Source organism: Ovis aries, chromosome 8 (assembly GCF_016772045.2).
Source record: "Ovis aries strain OAR_USU_Benz2616 breed Rambouillet chromosome 8, ARS-UI_Ramb_v3.0, whole genome shotgun sequence".
Lineage (NCBI taxonomy): Eukaryota > Metazoa > Chordata > Mammalia > Artiodactyla > Bovidae > Ovis > Ovis aries.
This window is the reverse complement of record NC_056061.1, coordinates 61,483,918-61,500,688: the sequence shown is the minus strand read 5'-3', so window position 1 is coordinate 61,500,688 and position 16,771 is coordinate 61,483,918. Positions and strand designations below refer to the sequence as shown.

The 16,771-nt window shown below is 41.3% G+C and overlaps 1 protein-coding gene across 4 annotated transcripts in view; it reads right to left on the bottom strand.

Annotated features, from left to right (window-relative positions):
• Nucleotides 1–10,478: 10,478 nt before the first annotated feature.
• Nucleotides 10,479–16,771, bottom strand: part of PDE7B (phosphodiesterase 7B) — a 359,981-nt gene continuing 353,688 nt past the window's right edge. For all 4 annotated transcript variants that reach the window (XM_060419706.1, XM_004011365.5, XM_004011366.4 and 1 more), the window contains one exon: nt 10,479–14,165. In XM_060419706.1, the coding sequence (XP_060275689.1) occupies nt 13,942–14,165 (224 nt within the window). In that variant the 3' untranslated portion in view covers nt 10,479–13,941. The remainder of the gene's footprint in view (nt 14,166–16,771) is intronic.

The window sequence follows — 16,771 nt, the reverse complement described above, 5'->3', positions numbered from 1 at the left end:
AAGTGTGGATATATTCTGGGCTTGAATTGGTGAATGAGACAGTTTCAGGGAGCACTGTGTCTGGGAACATGACCTCCAAAGTTATGACAGCAATCTTGCAACAGCTACAAAAACTGAAATATATACGGACAATATTGCCTAGAGTAACCCTCCTTGAATTCTGAGCAAGGTGAGAAAAGTCAGGAGAGTGTGTTTTCATGTTTCCTGTTCATATGACCATTTAGCAATTTAAAAACTTATTAAGCTGCTACTATGTGGCCACACTGTTCCAACTCATTTGATCCTTTCAAGAACCCCATGAGCGGTGCTATTATTACCTCATTGATGTAACAGGGACACAAAGAGACTGAGAAACCCTCCAAGGGATAAACAGCTACTAAGTGGCCGAGCCAGAATTCTAGTTCAGGCCATCTTCCTGTAACCACTCTTCTATGCTGTTTTTCCACTGATCACCACTAGAAATCAGTGGCTTAGTAGACAACTGCTGGTTAATCATAGTAGAGGTGGAAGTTTGAGGGGAAGAGGGGAGTAACATCCCAAATATTGCATTCTTTGGGTGAGTCTCTGAGAAGTTGTAGTGACCACTTAAACCAAGCCATCTTCTATTTTTCTACCAATGCTTTCTTGGACTAACCAATGTCCCAGTATAACTTAAATACATCGTGTTTCAGTGTAATGTTTACTGACTTGGGTCTTGATTTCAAAATTACGTTCCAGTTGAAATTGGTGCTTGTTGATAGTAGAATTGCCATATAACCTCTTCATTTCTAAAGAATATTGGATTATAGATCCTGTAATTCTAGGAGGAAGAGGGCCTCTGCACATCATGTTAGCAGAAGATGGGGTTACCTTTATAAATCTCTACTGAACTCTCTGGAATTCTAAATAAAAATTCCAGGAAGGCTTGGAGGCTTCTGGGCAGCAAGGTCAGTTTCAGGGAAAAAGAGATATTTTATTTTCTAGCAAGTTCTCAAACTCTAAGAATGGTCTCTTTCTTAACTTCAATGTTAATAAGAAATCACTACACAACAGTGTCTAAGTGATCTCTTTCTGTCCGTGTTCTCCGTTGCTTTTTGAGAGCCAAATCTGATTAGATAAAAGAGGGCTTGAGTAAAGTCTTTTTTTCTTGCTGATTTCTGGGCCTCTTTTTCTCCATGAACTGAGTTAGAATTGAGATTAAATTCTGGATGTTGTTTGATTTATACTTTACAAAGAGATTGCTTGCATTTCCAGTGTGTAATTAGAAATAGTTATAAAAAATCATTTACCTTTTAGTATCCATTTTTAGTCTTTGCTGCTACATAATGTTCTCCATGATTAAAGAGTAGCCCGTTTGGTTGGTCAGGGGTAAATTTCTTTCCATTTTTCAGACTTATTATATCTCCATTTCATCCATAAAACTGGTATATTTGATAAGCCTTCCTGTTACAGCTAGCTGCCTGGGCTCACAGTTGACCTCTGCAGACACAGTACAAAGGACACTTAAAAAGTGTTAGCTACAGACCCTATCTCTGCCTCTAGACTGCACACAGAATCTAGAACAGTAGTATTGCTGGACTTGGAGTCCCCAAAGGAGAAGCTGAGCTGGTTGCATGCTGAAGTCTTCTGGGTATTGCTGCTTCTCAAAGAGCCTACTCCCACCACTCCTCCCAGCCAAGGCTGTCTGGGTTGAGAGCCCCTAACCACTCTCTAGGGGCAAGTACAAGTTACTGATGTCCAGTTACTGGGCCCTCCTTGGGCCCATCACAGTCAATCCAAGCCATAAGTCACTTCTTTCAAGAGCTCAGGGTTCCTCTTTTCCCTGTGGCTTGAAAGTGCATCTAGGAGAACTTTGTAAATCCCTGAACGTCTCCTTCTAGCCACAGAGGGAATGTTGGGACTAGTTTTCTGGGCAATCAAATGTCCAGTGTAACCCACCATCCCGCACCTGGTTTACCACCTAAGAATGATGCTTCCTCCACTCATTGTCTTCTTCTGTAGCCTCATACTCCATGTTATTCTGATCTAACCTTTCACTAGAGTCCTCCTTTCTGACCCCTGTGTCACACTCTCTGGAGCTTCTGGAACAGGATAGACACACAGTTACGCCCCCTGGCTCCACGACTGACATTCCTCTATTCCTCATGCTACAATAGAAAACTGCTCCCGCCTCCCCTCCCCTGCCCCCTGGCAAGACCCTGCTTTCAAGATGCCTCCCAAGTGGAGGCCATTTATCACCAACTGTCCTTCATGTCAGGATTGGGAAATAGGATTGGTGTCCTCTTACATCTTACTGCCACTTCTAGACCATTAGTCCTCTACCTTCACCGAGATATCCAAAACGCTGAAACGTTTTCCTGGGGTTCCTGCCATGCAGTGGCCCCGCCCCCTTGTCTCTGCCATCATTTGATGTTCCACAGTCTCTGTTTCAGTTACCGGAGAGGCCCCGGGCTTCTCACCCCAAGTCCTGCCTTCATTCTGCAGGTCATGACTGCAGCACGAAGTTGAGAACTCATCTGCCACCAGGTCCTTTTTGTTCTTCATCTACACTAACCTTCTCCTCCACGTCCTGAACCTACTCACTCCTGTGGCCAACCCCCCTGGATCTGTTGCTTTGCTTCCAAAATACTAGTGAATAAATGGATTGGAGTGTCTGGAACATTAGTGATGATGAGAAAGTGAAGAAGCTGAAATGTGGAATAAGACACACATTGTCATCTCCAGATGGCAGATGCCAGAGAGATTTTCAAGAATTTTTTTTTCTTCTGAGACTGATCTGAATTAGCAAGTGAAGAAGATAGAAGAAAGACACAAAGATGTGCTTTCGATCTTCCTTCCTGTAAGATTTTTCTCCAAGATTTTCCCTCCAAATATGCAAAACAACCCTATCTCAAACCTAAAGCATTCTGTCCCAGTAGCCTCACTCAGGGGGAATTGGGAAGATGTGTCTCTACGGTGTGTGTGTGTGTGTGAGTGATGGGGCTGATGCCATGGGAGGTAATGCACAGAGTGCATTGGTGCACAGTGTCAAGCTGTACTGAAGTGAATAGGACTCCCATCCTCGCAATATTCTTGTCCACAAGAATGTGACTTTCCTTGGAAATAATTCTTGTAGATGTAACTCGTTAACATGGGGTCAGACTAAGTCCCATGACTGGTTCCCAAGGAACACCTGGAAACTCCTAGACACTAGAAGAGGCAAGAAATGTTTCTTCCCTGGAGCCTTTGGAGGGAGCGTGGCTCTGATGGCACCTTGGTTTCAGACTTCAGCCTCCATATCTGGGAGAGAATAGAGTTTTGTGGTGTGAAGCCACTCAGTTTGTGGTGACCTGTTAGAGCAGCCTCAGGACACTGACACAGCAGGGGAGGAGTACCTTGGTTTCAGCCTGGTTATTCTTCCTTAAAAGCTTATTTTACTTTGAATGTTAAAGGAAAACCAATACAAGCTCACTTCCCTCACCACTTCTCCTCCTGGCCTCCTGTCTCCATCACCAGCCTCACTTGAGTTAGAAGAAGAATTTAAAAGGGGGCTTTCCCGGTGGCTCAGTGGTAAAGAATCCGCCTGTGGAGAAATGTCTATTTAGTTTTTTGGCCCATTTTTTGATTGGGTCATTTATTTTCCTGGAATTAAGCTGCAGGTGGAATTTAGAAAGGTGGTAATGATAACCCTGTACGCAAGACAGCAAAAGAGACACAGATGTATGGAACAGGCTTTTGGACTCTGGGAGGGGAGAAGGTGGGATGATTTGGGAGAATGGCACTGAAACATGTATAATATCATATATGAAATGAATCGCCAGTCCAGGTTTGATGCAGGATACAGGATGCTTGGGGCTGGTGCACTGGGATGACCCAGAGGGATGGTACGGGGAGGAGGGAGGGGGGTTCAGGATGGGGAACACGTGTATACCTGTGGCAGATTCATACTGATGTATGGCAAAACCAATACAATACTGTAAAGTAATTAACCTCCAATTAAAATAAATAAATTTATATTAAAAAAAAAAAGAATCAGCCTGTGATGCAGGAGACCCAAGTTCGACCCCTGAGTTGGGAAGATTGCCTGCAGAAGGAAATGGCAACCCGCTCCAGTATTCTTGCCCAGAAAATCCCATGGACAGGTCGCCAAGAGTTGGACAGGTCGCCAAGAGTTGGACACAACTATTAAGTGTCAATACTATTCAAAATACTGTACAAAGCACTGCGAGTATATTAGCTCTAAGCCTCACTCCAAAGTTACAAAACAGGCTCTATTATTACTGTTTCTGAAACAAAATTAAGCCTCTGAGATCACTTTCTTTTTTTGTTGTTTTATTTTTTAATTATTTTTTAAAATTTACATTTATTTATTTTAATTGGAGGCTAATTACAATATTGTATCGGTTTTGCCATACATCAACATGAATCTACCATGGGTGTACACGTGTGCCCCATCAGAGATCACTTTCTACAGGTGGTAAGAGGAGGATGGGACAAACTGGGAGGTGAGGATTGACACATATACACTACTGTGTGTAAAATAGCTGGCAGGAACCTGATATAAAGCAAAGAAAGCTCAGCTCGGTGGTCCGTGATGAGTTAGACGGGTGGGATGAGGGCTTTGGGGTGGAAGGTCCAAGAGGGAGGGGACATATGTATACATATAGCTGACTCGCTTTGTAGTGCAGCAGAAACTAACACAGCACTGGGAAGCAATTACGTGTGTGTGTGTGCTCAGTTGTCTGTGTGCCAGGCTCCTCTGTCCATGGGATTTCCCAGACAAGAATACTGGAGTGAGTTTCCATTTTCTTCTCCTTGGGTCTTTCTGACCCAAGGATCGAACCCACATCTCCTGTGTCTCCTGCATTGGCAGGCGGATTCTTTACCAATGACACCTGGGAAGCCTAAAGCAATTATACTCCAATTTAAAAAAAGAAAAGGAAAAAAGAAAGTTAGTAGAAGCATCTAAGAACTATTTCACAGCATGTTACATAACCCAGGGATTGAAAGATACATCTGAACTGTTTGTTCTTCCCCAAATCAGTCAGGTTAACACTTGAAAAGTCATCTGTAATTCTAGAACACATTTCTCACTTATGCTAATATATGACACTTGGCATTTTATTTTCGTTTGTAAGTTATTTTTCTTCAAGTGTGGATGAAAGTCCATTGATATGTCAAGTCTGACTCTTTACTTAGAAAGGTCCAAACAAAAATATAACAGCGGGAAGTGGGAAGGGATAAATAACCCTAAGAAATGACCCTTCATTTTGATCCCTTAGGCTTTACTTTGCTGACAACTTAAAAAAATGCACATGTAATTGCTTCCTGGGAAGAGAAAGCAGGAGTTGGTAATATGGGGTTGCAAGTGCTTGAAACAAAGATAAAATAGGAAATTCATCTTCTGCTCCCGTGTTCCTTTTTAAAGATGAGTGTTGGGATTTATGTCTGCCTTTTCTTGGATTGTCTGTTACAACAGGCGACTTTTACTAGCTCTGCAAAGGAAGCAATTTAGTGGTCCTGTAGGTTTCTCTTCTATTTGGATGAAAGAAAAAAACTAGAAATCTTTGGGCATCAACTTTTTTAGGGGAATTATCTTTGCTGTCACCACTCAAAAGAGTAGGCTCATAAACTGGGAGGAGAAAACATGTTGTCTTCCTAAATATTTTTCTTATTTAGACTTACAGGCAATGTAAGTCTACCGGATAGAAATTCAGCAAAATTGAAAAGCAACATCAGTATTCAAATTGTAGGACATTTATTGCTCCAGTTGGAACATGTTTGTTCAGATTTAAATAGTAACATTATTGTTCTGATATGATTTTCAATTTATTAATCAAAATTATGTTCTTTCATTTAAGAAGTATTTGTTTTGTGCTTTCTGTACTATACTTTGGAGAATACACTAGAAAGGATAGCTACTCCTGTTATCAAGGAGCTTATGGGTGAAGGGGTGAGGGACATGTTGGTTCTTGCTAATATTTAGTGAGTGCTTTCTGTGTGCCCTGCTTTCAAGTGCTTTGTATGTATGAACTCTTTCCATCTTCAAAAGCTCTATGAAATAGGTAATATTTTTTTAATCATTATTTTACCAATGAAGAAACCGAGGCACAAAAAGTTTAGAAACTTGCCTGAGGTCAGACATCTCAGTCAGTTCAGTCGCTCAGTCATGTTTGCAACTCCATGGACTGCAGCACACCAGCCTTCCCTGTGCATCACCAACTCTGGAGGCTGCTCAAACTCGTGTCCATCGAGTCAGTGACGCCATCCAAACATCTCATCCTCTGTCTCCTCCTGCCTTCAATCTTTCCCAGCATCAGGGTCTTTTCAAATGAGTCAGTTCTTCGAATCAGGTAGCCAAAGTATTAGAGTTTCAGCTTCAGCATCTGTCCTTGCAATGAACATTCAGGACTGATCTCCTTTAGGATTGACTGGTTTGATCTCCTTGCGGTCCAAGGGACTCTCAAGAGTCTTCTCCAACACCACAGTTCCAAAGCATCAATTCTTCGGTGCTCAGCTTTATTTATGATCCAACTCTCACAGCCATACATGACTACTAGAAAAACCACAGCTTTGAATAGACGAAACTTTGTTGGACCTTTGTTGTCAGACACCTAGTAAGTGGTAAATTCAAGCCACAAGCTCAAACAAGTTAACCACAATGTTATATTATATCTCAAGGTGGACAGAAAAGACATACACATATCAATAATAATACATAACTAATAATCACTAACAAAACTAAATGATAAATGGGGAGATCATTCTGGGTTGATATGATCAAGGAATCCTTGATGATATGAAACCAAAATTAGATCTGAACAGTATCATTTATATTGTCGTCATGGAGCTGTGCCTTAGTATATGGGAGGTTCTGAGAAGCATACAGGAGAGGAACTTGGTTGTTTAATTCATTCCTTCTCAAACTTCTTTGGCTATGAAGCCATTTAAAAAATTTTTAAAATTTTGACCACCTGGCTCAGCTTGTGTGTTAGTTACTCAGTCGTGTTCTCCAGGCAAGAATGGGTAGCCATTCCCTTCTCCAAAGGATCTTCCCTATTCAGGGATCAAACCTGGAGTCTTCTGCCTTGTAGCAGATTCTTTACCATCTGAGCCACTGGGGAAGCCCTTATGAGCTCTTATTTACTGAGCAGGTATTGAACCAGTGCCCCCTGCAGTGGAAGCCTGGTATCTTAACCACTGGACTGCCAGGGAAGCCCCAGAAGCCACTCCCAACGCCCGCCCCCAGGAATACTTAATAAACACCTTTTAGCATATGCATTGTCAAGCATAATTTGGGAGAACAGAATCTATTTTAGGATCATCTATTTACAAAGACTCCCCTGGATTCTCCACATTTGCTGTCAGTGGCCAGAAAGGATCTAATATTACAGGGCGGAAGGGCCACTGGAAATGTCTGCGGATAGAATTTATAGGGTATGAATGGAATTCATGAAAACTTGACGGGATATCAAGTTTTGTTTGTTAACCAAATAACTGGGGTTGTATTATCACTACCTCTAGGAAAGCCTTGATAGATTGGTTCTCTCTGGCTAGGCTGAGGAACATTTTACTTTACATACAGAAAAGATAGGTCTACTTTCCAGTGGTTCAGACAGTAAAGAATCTACCTACAATGCAGGAGACCCTAATTCCATCCCTGGGTCAGGAAGATTCCCCTGGAGAAGCAAATGGCAACCCACTCCAGTATTCTTGCCTGGAGGATCCCATGGACAGAGGAGCCTGACAGGCTACAGTCCACAAGGTCGCAAAGAGTTGGACACGACTTAGCAACTAACACTTACTTAAATGTCCCTGGTCTTCTATCATTAGTACCCTAAGGACACTGTCTTCTTCTATAGTCATTTTTTACAACATTTTGTCCATATTTAAGTATTGTTTTATAATCAAACCGGTCACCTGTAAATATAATCAGGCTCAATGTCTATTAACGGACCTGTGATTTCTTTGGGACAAGAAAAGTACAAGCAGAGAAATCGAAAGTCATGCTCCAACTCTCGCTTTGTAAATTTTTGTTCTTTAAACGATGTAAGAATTTCTATCTGTTGAGTGTCCTCTTTCTGCTAGAAATCATGCTGTATGTTTATGTATGTCTTCTCAGTTTGACCTCACACTGCCCTGGGAGGAAGGTGGTACTTCCATTTTACACAGGAGGAAATGGCGGCACGGAGACATGAAGCCGTCTGCCTGGGGCTAAATGATCAAGGAGTTTGAATTCTGGTTTGCCTTCAAAGCCCACACTTTTGAAACTCCATCGGACCACCTCCTTAAAAGGAAAAAATTACTGGAGATTAAATCAGCACTTGCAATATTAGAATTTAAAGTATTTCATGGAATTGAATCAAAGATACACACCATTCCTTAGATGACTAAGCAAGGCAATCATGCATTGTCAAACCTTATCAGCTAAAACTTAAAAATTTTTTTCTAATAATCTCTCTGAAAAAAAAGACCATCATATACTGTTTCATAGCTAAAAGCTCCTTGTTTAGTCATTATTCTAATGTTTGTCCATTACATTCCTATGGAGGCAGGACGGAGCCTTCTCCCTTCTTCGACATGTTATTAGGAAATGCCTCTGCTCTGGGACAGACAGTATGCTTTAGCTGAGAACATGTTTGGAGGTGTGTGAGTGAGTGAACCAAGTGTGCCCGGAGGCACCAGTCCATGCCTGCTCCTGCAAAGCCTACGCAAACTTTTAGGGACTGACACAGAGGACCAGAGCCATCACTAGCTGGATGTGGGACTTGAGTGGCATCGATGCCATGTATATAAATGACTCTCATTTTTGTTCTTTGGAGCTGTTTCTTTCTCAGAAATTTCTGACGAAACTGCTAACAAAAGATACATTAACTTCTATTCTTGAATATAGAGGACTAAACAGAAAAGCAGGCTGTAGCTAAGGCAAGAGGTTTCATCAGATAGTCTTTTTTTTTTTTTAATAATTTTGCCAATAAACAGGTAAAAAAATACAGGAGTGAGTCTAACTTCCCAGTGTAAGATCACTAGCATTCTTTACTACATTATTCCCCATATGTTATCCACATTCTTACCCATGTATGAATGGCTATTTGTGAAGTGTCTGATAATTTCAGAGGAGAGAACTTGTATCTATTAAAAGCCTACCATGTACCAGAGTGCTGGGTGCTTTTTGTATGCAATCTCTTTAATTTTTTTAAAGGTTTAAAAAAATTAGTTTATTTTTGGCTGCACTGAGTCTTTGTTGCTGCGCATGAGCTTTCCCTAGCTGAGACAAGTGGGAGCTCCTCTCCGTTGCTGTGCACAGGCTTCTCATTGCGGTGGCTTCTCTTATTGTGGAGCACAGGCTTTAGGCGTGTGGGCCTCAGTCGTTGCGGGCTTAGCTGCCTTGCCACATTTGGAATCTTCCTGGACCATAACAGAACCATTATTTTCTGGAAATAATTTTGTAGAGAGTAACTTGCCTGAAGTCACAGAATAGGTTAGTGACAGAATCAAGATTGGGACAACTTCTGCCTTCCAAGCTCATCTGCATGATCTTATGTTGCTCTCTAGAAGCTGAGACCTCACGGATGTTTGCACAAAATCTCAGAAGAGTTCACTGGTAATGCAAAGCTTTGACACGAGTCTGAATGCTCCTGAAAGGATTGAGTTTTTTTTTTTCTTTCTTTTTTTTGTCTTCACTGCGTGGCATGTGGGATCTTAGTTCCCCGACCAGGGATCAAACCCATGCCCCCTGCAGTGGAAGCCTGGCGTCTTAACTACTGGACCACCAGGGAAGTTCCAGATTGGGTCTTTTTATATCCCAAGTGTCTAGCCCAACCTCTGGCACATAGTAGATCCTCAATCAATGTTTGTTGAATTAAATTCAGTTGCTCATATAGGCTTGGTCTATTTGATAATGTTTCTGCTAGGTTCCTGGGTACATTTGAAAGTTATGTCTGACCTTTACTTGGAAAACCACGGCGATCTTACTTTTGATTTTGAGTTGGATGACACTGAGTGTTGGTAAATGAAAAAAGTGACATTACATTCAGACATGGGGAAGCATTAAAGAATCAGTGAGATTCTGAATACAAATCTTAACAAAATAGATATGAGAGAGATAAATAAAGATACAACACTGTTTCTGGGAAACATGGATAGTTTTTGTGTTTTTTTTTTTTTTTTCATTCCTGCTCTATTTCCAGATAGATTTAAACACTCAGTTGTCCTGCCTGAACTGTTCTGTTGTTCTTGGTGGCTTCCAATCCTGAAACACAAGACTATATTTTTCACCAGTAAGTCTGCTATGGTTCCACAACCTAAAACATTGTACATTATTCTCATTCATATATGAATTTGACAAATGTGGATCAGAAAACTATCAGGACTCAGAGGAAAGGCAGAATTGAATGATGGCCTTTTCCCCCTAGCTGGCAAGTTGCCAATTAGCAGTGTTCTTGACCTTGACCTTGAATGTGACTGGTTGGCTGATAACATGCTACCTGGTGAAAATCAGAGTATTTTTCATATTGTGATATTTTTAAGAAATTATCTTTATTTTTCATTGTTTACCTAGACATGCCAATGAATATTTAGGCCACATTTTGAGCAAAAACTCACAAGGTGTTTGTTTGTTTGTTTTCCAAACTTCACGTGTGTACACAAACAACACAATTTTAAGGGTTTGCATATAAGAACAAAGCATAAGAAATATAGTGAGATACAAGCTCATAACCAATGTTCAAATCAGTGAGCAGATCTGATTCAATATGAGAAAAGTTTATAAGACAAGTCTGTGGTTTGTAGGAAGCACTATCTGGCGACAGTGTTGCAGGACACGATCCACGTCCCATTGCGGGAAGCCTTAGACAGGAAGAAACAGAGCAGGATGTTCACTCGGCCTATCAGGGAGCGATGGGGAGGTCAGTGTTTCAGGAAAAAGGGTCTGACTGTTTGCGGGTGCTTTCGAAAGGAAAAGCAGGCTTTGTCCATCAGGCCTGGCAGTGATATCTATTCTCTCTTTTGATTTTAACTTTACCTGAACCCTTTGATTCCTTTCTTCTCAAGCATTGAAGGAATTAAACTTGGGAAGTCAGCAAGTGACGATCCAGGGACTAAGAGGAAAAAAAAATGTGAAGATAAAGTCCCCAGATGATCCAACAGCTGTGTCTTAACTAGTAATCAGACTCCTTCTATTGAAATATTGCAAGACAGCCACCCGTAGGCAGGAAGAAAGAAAACAAACGTTTTCACATTTTTTTTAAACAAAAAAATGGATCTAGGAACTCATATGGTTGAAGGAAGGAGACAAATGTAACTAGTTTATGCATCACATCTCATTTTGCTTCAGATTTTTATTGTGCTAGTAGCTGCTTCATAGGCTTAACTGTTAGATGTTTGGTAGTTTTCTCTGTGAGTTCTTCTTTAAGACCTAAAATACTTGTGTTCTATAAATTTGAAACTATGAAAAATGCCTCCAGTCTTATTTATTTAAATTATGATATAAATATTGTTTAAACAAGGTTCATTTCCCAAACTCAAAGGAGAGGCTCCATTAGCTAAAACAGTATCTTCTTCCTTACCTTTCCTGTATCTTCCCCAGTAATTGCTTTCTTTGATTTGATCTCATGAAAATTAGAAATAGACTACTCAAAAGTCCTCTGCATCACCAACCCAAAATAAGCGAATTTGGAAGCAGGAATACATTCAATGAGTTCTCTTTTGAGGACTCACCAAGCTAAGAGCTTCAGAGTATTAAAGCCATAAAGAATCGTGTCAGTTCATCGTTATTACAAGAAAAAAACAAACCCAAAAAACAAACCCAAAGTTAGTGTTAATTTTTCACAACTTCCCTTCTTACCCATATCAATAATTTCAACTTATTATCCACCCATTTCATGAGGTTTTCACACTTTCTTTAGGACCTTCTGACCATCTCTCCTACTTTAATGAAACTACAACCAACTTTCCAATTCACCCTAAACCTTAACTCTGCAAGCCTCGGTCTTTCTGCAGGAACTTAATACAACCCAGTCAAGTTTCTCACATTTCATTTGAATGTTAGGAGGAAAAAAAGAGTTGCACTTAGGAAATGAGAGTTAGCTGAGGTTCTATCAGCTTGTGAAACAGCTTGATAGTAGCAGAAACAATCATATTATTCTCCCCACTACCACACAGTTGAAGATAAAAAGAAAGGGGGCATTGCCAATTTTCATGTAACATTAGTTATGCTGGAACTTCTAAAGAAAAGTTTCAGTGAGTGGAGTTTAGCTGACTAGAGAAGAATGCTGTAACAAATTGACTTTCCAGCCAAGTGTCTGTAGAAAAAATGGCAACAAAATACCAAGGTAACTCTGCTAGTAGAGTCGTAATTAACCACAGTAATCTGCGAGGAAGGTAAACTCTACCAGACAATGGAAATATTTTCTTTCCTTAAATGATGTTAATGTCTGCTCAACAGTTGGGTAGTTCATATGAAATGAAAGAAAAAGAAAAATCCAGTTACTATTAACACCAGAGAAATTCAAGCCAACCATAAACCAAACGTGCTTTGGTACTACAGCCAGAATAGATGACGGGGTTATAGGGGAGCAGGGAAGTCCCTGATGGTTAGCTGACAGGGTTATGGAAGGTTGGTGAGACCTGCCATGTGTCCCGTGAGGCTGACACACCATGACAGGAGCTGTAGAAACAGACGCTAATCAGCTGGCTTGTTAAAACAGAGTGCAACATCGCTGTGCTGAAAGTGACTTCAGGCTTGCTGAAGGGTCTTGTTCATCTGAGGAAACCATGCTTGGTGCCATAGATTAGACACTATGGTCTCAAGCGGAATGCATGTGAAGTTTCCAGATTATTTCCTCAAAGACTTTATTCAGTTTTGGTTTGTGACCTTAGCTGGAAAGCATCAAGATGGACATGGGCAGGCAGTTCAGAAGGACATCTGTGAGGATTTCAGTTGGGGAGCTTTCAGAAGATGAAAAGGTGTTTAAAGTTAAGGCCTTTATCTGCAAACAATAGTATATTAATAAACTCTATACCATATTTACAAATGCATTCTCTTGTATTAAAACTAACAGTATTCTGTTCACAGTGCCATTGTTTATACAGGTAGCAATCCCATAATACTCATGTATTTTGGCATGGGAATCAGTAGCGCTTGATATTTACAGAAGATGTACAGGTGTGAAAAGAAACATGTCACTGAATCTGAGTTATTGATAAAAGACAGATTGACTAATGGTGCAAAGGAATGAACTGTACAGCCCCTTCCCCTCGCATAGGATAGGAAACGTGGTTTCTTAAATTGAGAAGATGCCAAATCTCTGACCCAAAGTGGCATGGAGTCCGTAACAAAACAATGAACCCCCTGTTCACGTTTGGGTACGTGATTATCACGTTGAATAATCTTTGTCCAGAGTTTTAGATCCGTTGTCTAGTGCACAAAATAGAAAAGTTAAAAAGATTTATTATTATTTTATAATAATAATTATTATTAAAATAGAAGGTACTTTCTCTAACACTCTCTCGTTTGTGCTCTTGCACTTAAGACCAATATCCTTGGAGTTCCAAATATGCTGGTGTTTGTGTCATGCAGATCAGCAGTCCGATGGCCAAGGCTAAAATGCTCTGGACTCAGGAATGCCACCCGTCACAGTGTGACCCAGGGCCAGAAGGGCCATGGCAAGAGCACCTCTTTCTTACTCCCCAGTCTTCTCCTCCAGGGCCAAGCCGGTCCCTGGAATCAGCTCCCTCATCGTGGAACAGAGTTGCTCATTTCGGCAGCTAATGCTGAGGTGACGGATGGCTTCTGTACACTTGGGAAAAGGAGGGAGGCAGGTGAGTGGGAGGAGGGTGGACTCTGAAGAGCTCCTGGATGATGTCCAAAGAGGGGTTGGCTTGATCAGCAAGAGCCCCCCGAAGCATCCGCCCTCCCAGAGGCCTCTGTGCAAGGAGGCTGTCAATCTCAGTGTGCAGAGCAGGGTGCAGGCCTGGCGGGCCCTACGGGGTGTCGCCTTCCGTCACAGTCTGCTCCTCATCCTCAGTCCCTGGGCCTTTGTGGTCCAGGCTGCCATCACCACTGCTTCTGTGCTGTTTGGGCAACAGGCTCTTCCACTGGGCTTTGTTGTGCGCGAGATGGCTTAGCATGCTCTCAGACAGGGCGCTGTGTCCCGTGAAGTGGGCCCATTCCCGGAAGAGGGGCTCCACGATGTAGGTCATGAAACCTGGAACAGGCAAGGTCAACGTCATCACCAGTAGGGCAGTAAGACCACTTCTTCTTCCCTCACACACGATTGGGCTCATGATGTACTTGGCTCCAGGGGTATGGAGGCCTGAAAGATGTGGTCCCTGCCCTCAGCCTAGGAGCATAAGGTAAGTCATCTTAGGCTTGGCATTTAATCTCTCTATGCCTCCGTTTTTGCATTTGTAAAGAGGAGTTAAGAAGGGTACCAAACCCATAGAGTTGTTAGGACAATGAAATAACACCTGTGAAATGCTTAGAAAGTTCCTGGCACATAGCAAACACTCAATAAATGTTGGCTTTTACTATTTGAAGAAGATCCACTGGAGAAGCGATAGGATACCCACTCCAGTATTCTTGGGCTTCCCTTGTGGCTCAGCTGGTAAAGAATCCGCCTTTAATGCGGGAGACCTGAGTTTGATCCTTGGGATGGGAAGATCCTCTGGAGAAGGGAAAGGCTACCGCTCTAGTATTCTGGCCTAGAGAACTCCTGGACTGTATAGTCCATGGGGTTGCAAAGAGTCGACATGACTGAGCCACTTTCACTTTCATTTGAAGAAGGATAAAGACATAAGGAAAAAAGTTAAAAAAGAAATGAGCTAGAACTAAGGAAGGTGGCTGAGGGAGGGGGAAAAAAGGGAAAGTGACACCAGGAAGCCACACATTGTTGATTCAGACCATCTGAAGAGTTCATTCATACATTTACCCCGAAGATATTTCTTCAGGATTATTGTTTCACATTTTTGTCTTACTTTCAAGTATATTAAGCAACCAGGTGTAGATAATAAAAGTTCATTCATCTTCAAAACAGATTTTTACCTGCATAAAAGTTCTGCTTGAATGATGAGATAAGATGGGTTGATATGAGACTTCTTTGTTAGCATGTCTGTTCTCTTAATTATTTTAGCTTTGTTAAACTTTCTAATCACGTCTCACTGTTAATGTGCTTTCCATATTAAGCATGATTTATTAAAGCAAAGGTAATTTCCAGTCTAGGTTGGAATTATTGGATTCATCACAAACTTGGATATATTTAGGTTTTATTGTATTTCCCTTGAAATGTTGGTGTTGGGAGAAGGGGACTTCTGTGGTATGCGGAGAGGCAAGGTGTTTCAGCATAATGAAATCTTCTGACAACTATCCCTGTATGTTTATAGGCATGCGAATTATAAGGCTTGACTGGATTATTTTTTTATTGGACAAACAGCCGATATTTAGCCTTTGAGGATGCTCTGGAGATGAGAAAAGGATACGTTGATTCTAAATGTTAGTATATGTGTCTGCATTCTCTTATTAGATGTGAAATATGATTTAAATATTATAAGACGATGTTAGATAACCTGACTCTAAGGAGCAAAAAGTTAAGCTGGCGACTTACTGTGTACATTTTGATAAGGTTATGTAAGGAGCCAGACAATTAAGATTTCATTTTAGAATGTTCTTGCTTGCTATTCTAGACTACCTCCGTATCTAATTTTGAATATCTTGCATCTTAAGAGATATTATATATCTAAAAAGATAGCCTGCAATATTGTTATACTATTCTGAAGTTTAAGGTGTGAATATTTACTAGGTTTACCCTAAGTATTAAAAAGTTACAAATCCCACACTCAAAAATCCAGTACTTAAAACTTCAGCTCATTTTTTTCCTGAAATTACTCTGGAGTTGCATCTCTATATTTCTACTCATTAGATATAAAGACCTCTCATAGGATATAGGAGAGTGATTTTGAAGTCTGAATAGACACCATGAGGCAGTTTTTCTCATGAAGCAAAGCTTCTGCATGATTAAATTTGAGGCTGTCCCACAGGTTCCACTGTATTTGTGCAAACTGACTCAGATGGTAAAGAATCTGCCTGCAATGCGGGAAACCCAGGTTTGATCCCTGGGTTGGGAAAAGCCCCTGGAGAAGGAAATGACGACCCACTCCAGTATTCTTGCCTGGAGAATCCCATGGACAGAGGAGCTTGGTAGGCTACAGTCCATGGGACTGCAAAGAGTTGGACAGGACTGAGCGACTAACATGTTCACATTCACCCTCTTCTACTAAGTGATGTCGAGCTTGACTTTGTGGGGACATTGTCCTCCTGAAGGGGTACAGGTGGGGGAGGGGAGAAATGATGGCTTCAGAATTAATAAGGATTAAAGAAAGCCTCTTTTTCTTCATCTTTCTAGCTTTTTTGTTTTTAAATGGTTTACAAAATCTTAATTCCCCAACCAGGGATTGAACCTGCGCTCCAGGCAGTGAGACTGACAAGTCCTAACGACTTGACTGCCAGGGAATTCCTATCTCCTTATCTTTCTATGAAAGTGAAAGTGTTAGTCATTCAGTTGGGTCTGACTCTTTGTGACCCCATGGACTACAGCCCTCCAGGCATCTCTGTCCATGGGATTTCTGAGGCCAGAATACTGGAATGGGTTGCCATTTCCTTCTCCAGGGGATCTTTTTGACCCAGGGATTGACCCAGGCCTCCCTCCTTGCAGGCAGATTCTTTACACTTGGAAACAGCAGGGAAGCCCATATTCCTATAGGTTTCACCAATTGGAGATTCATTTGATTTAGCACCTTCTTTTTGAAAGGCAGATTT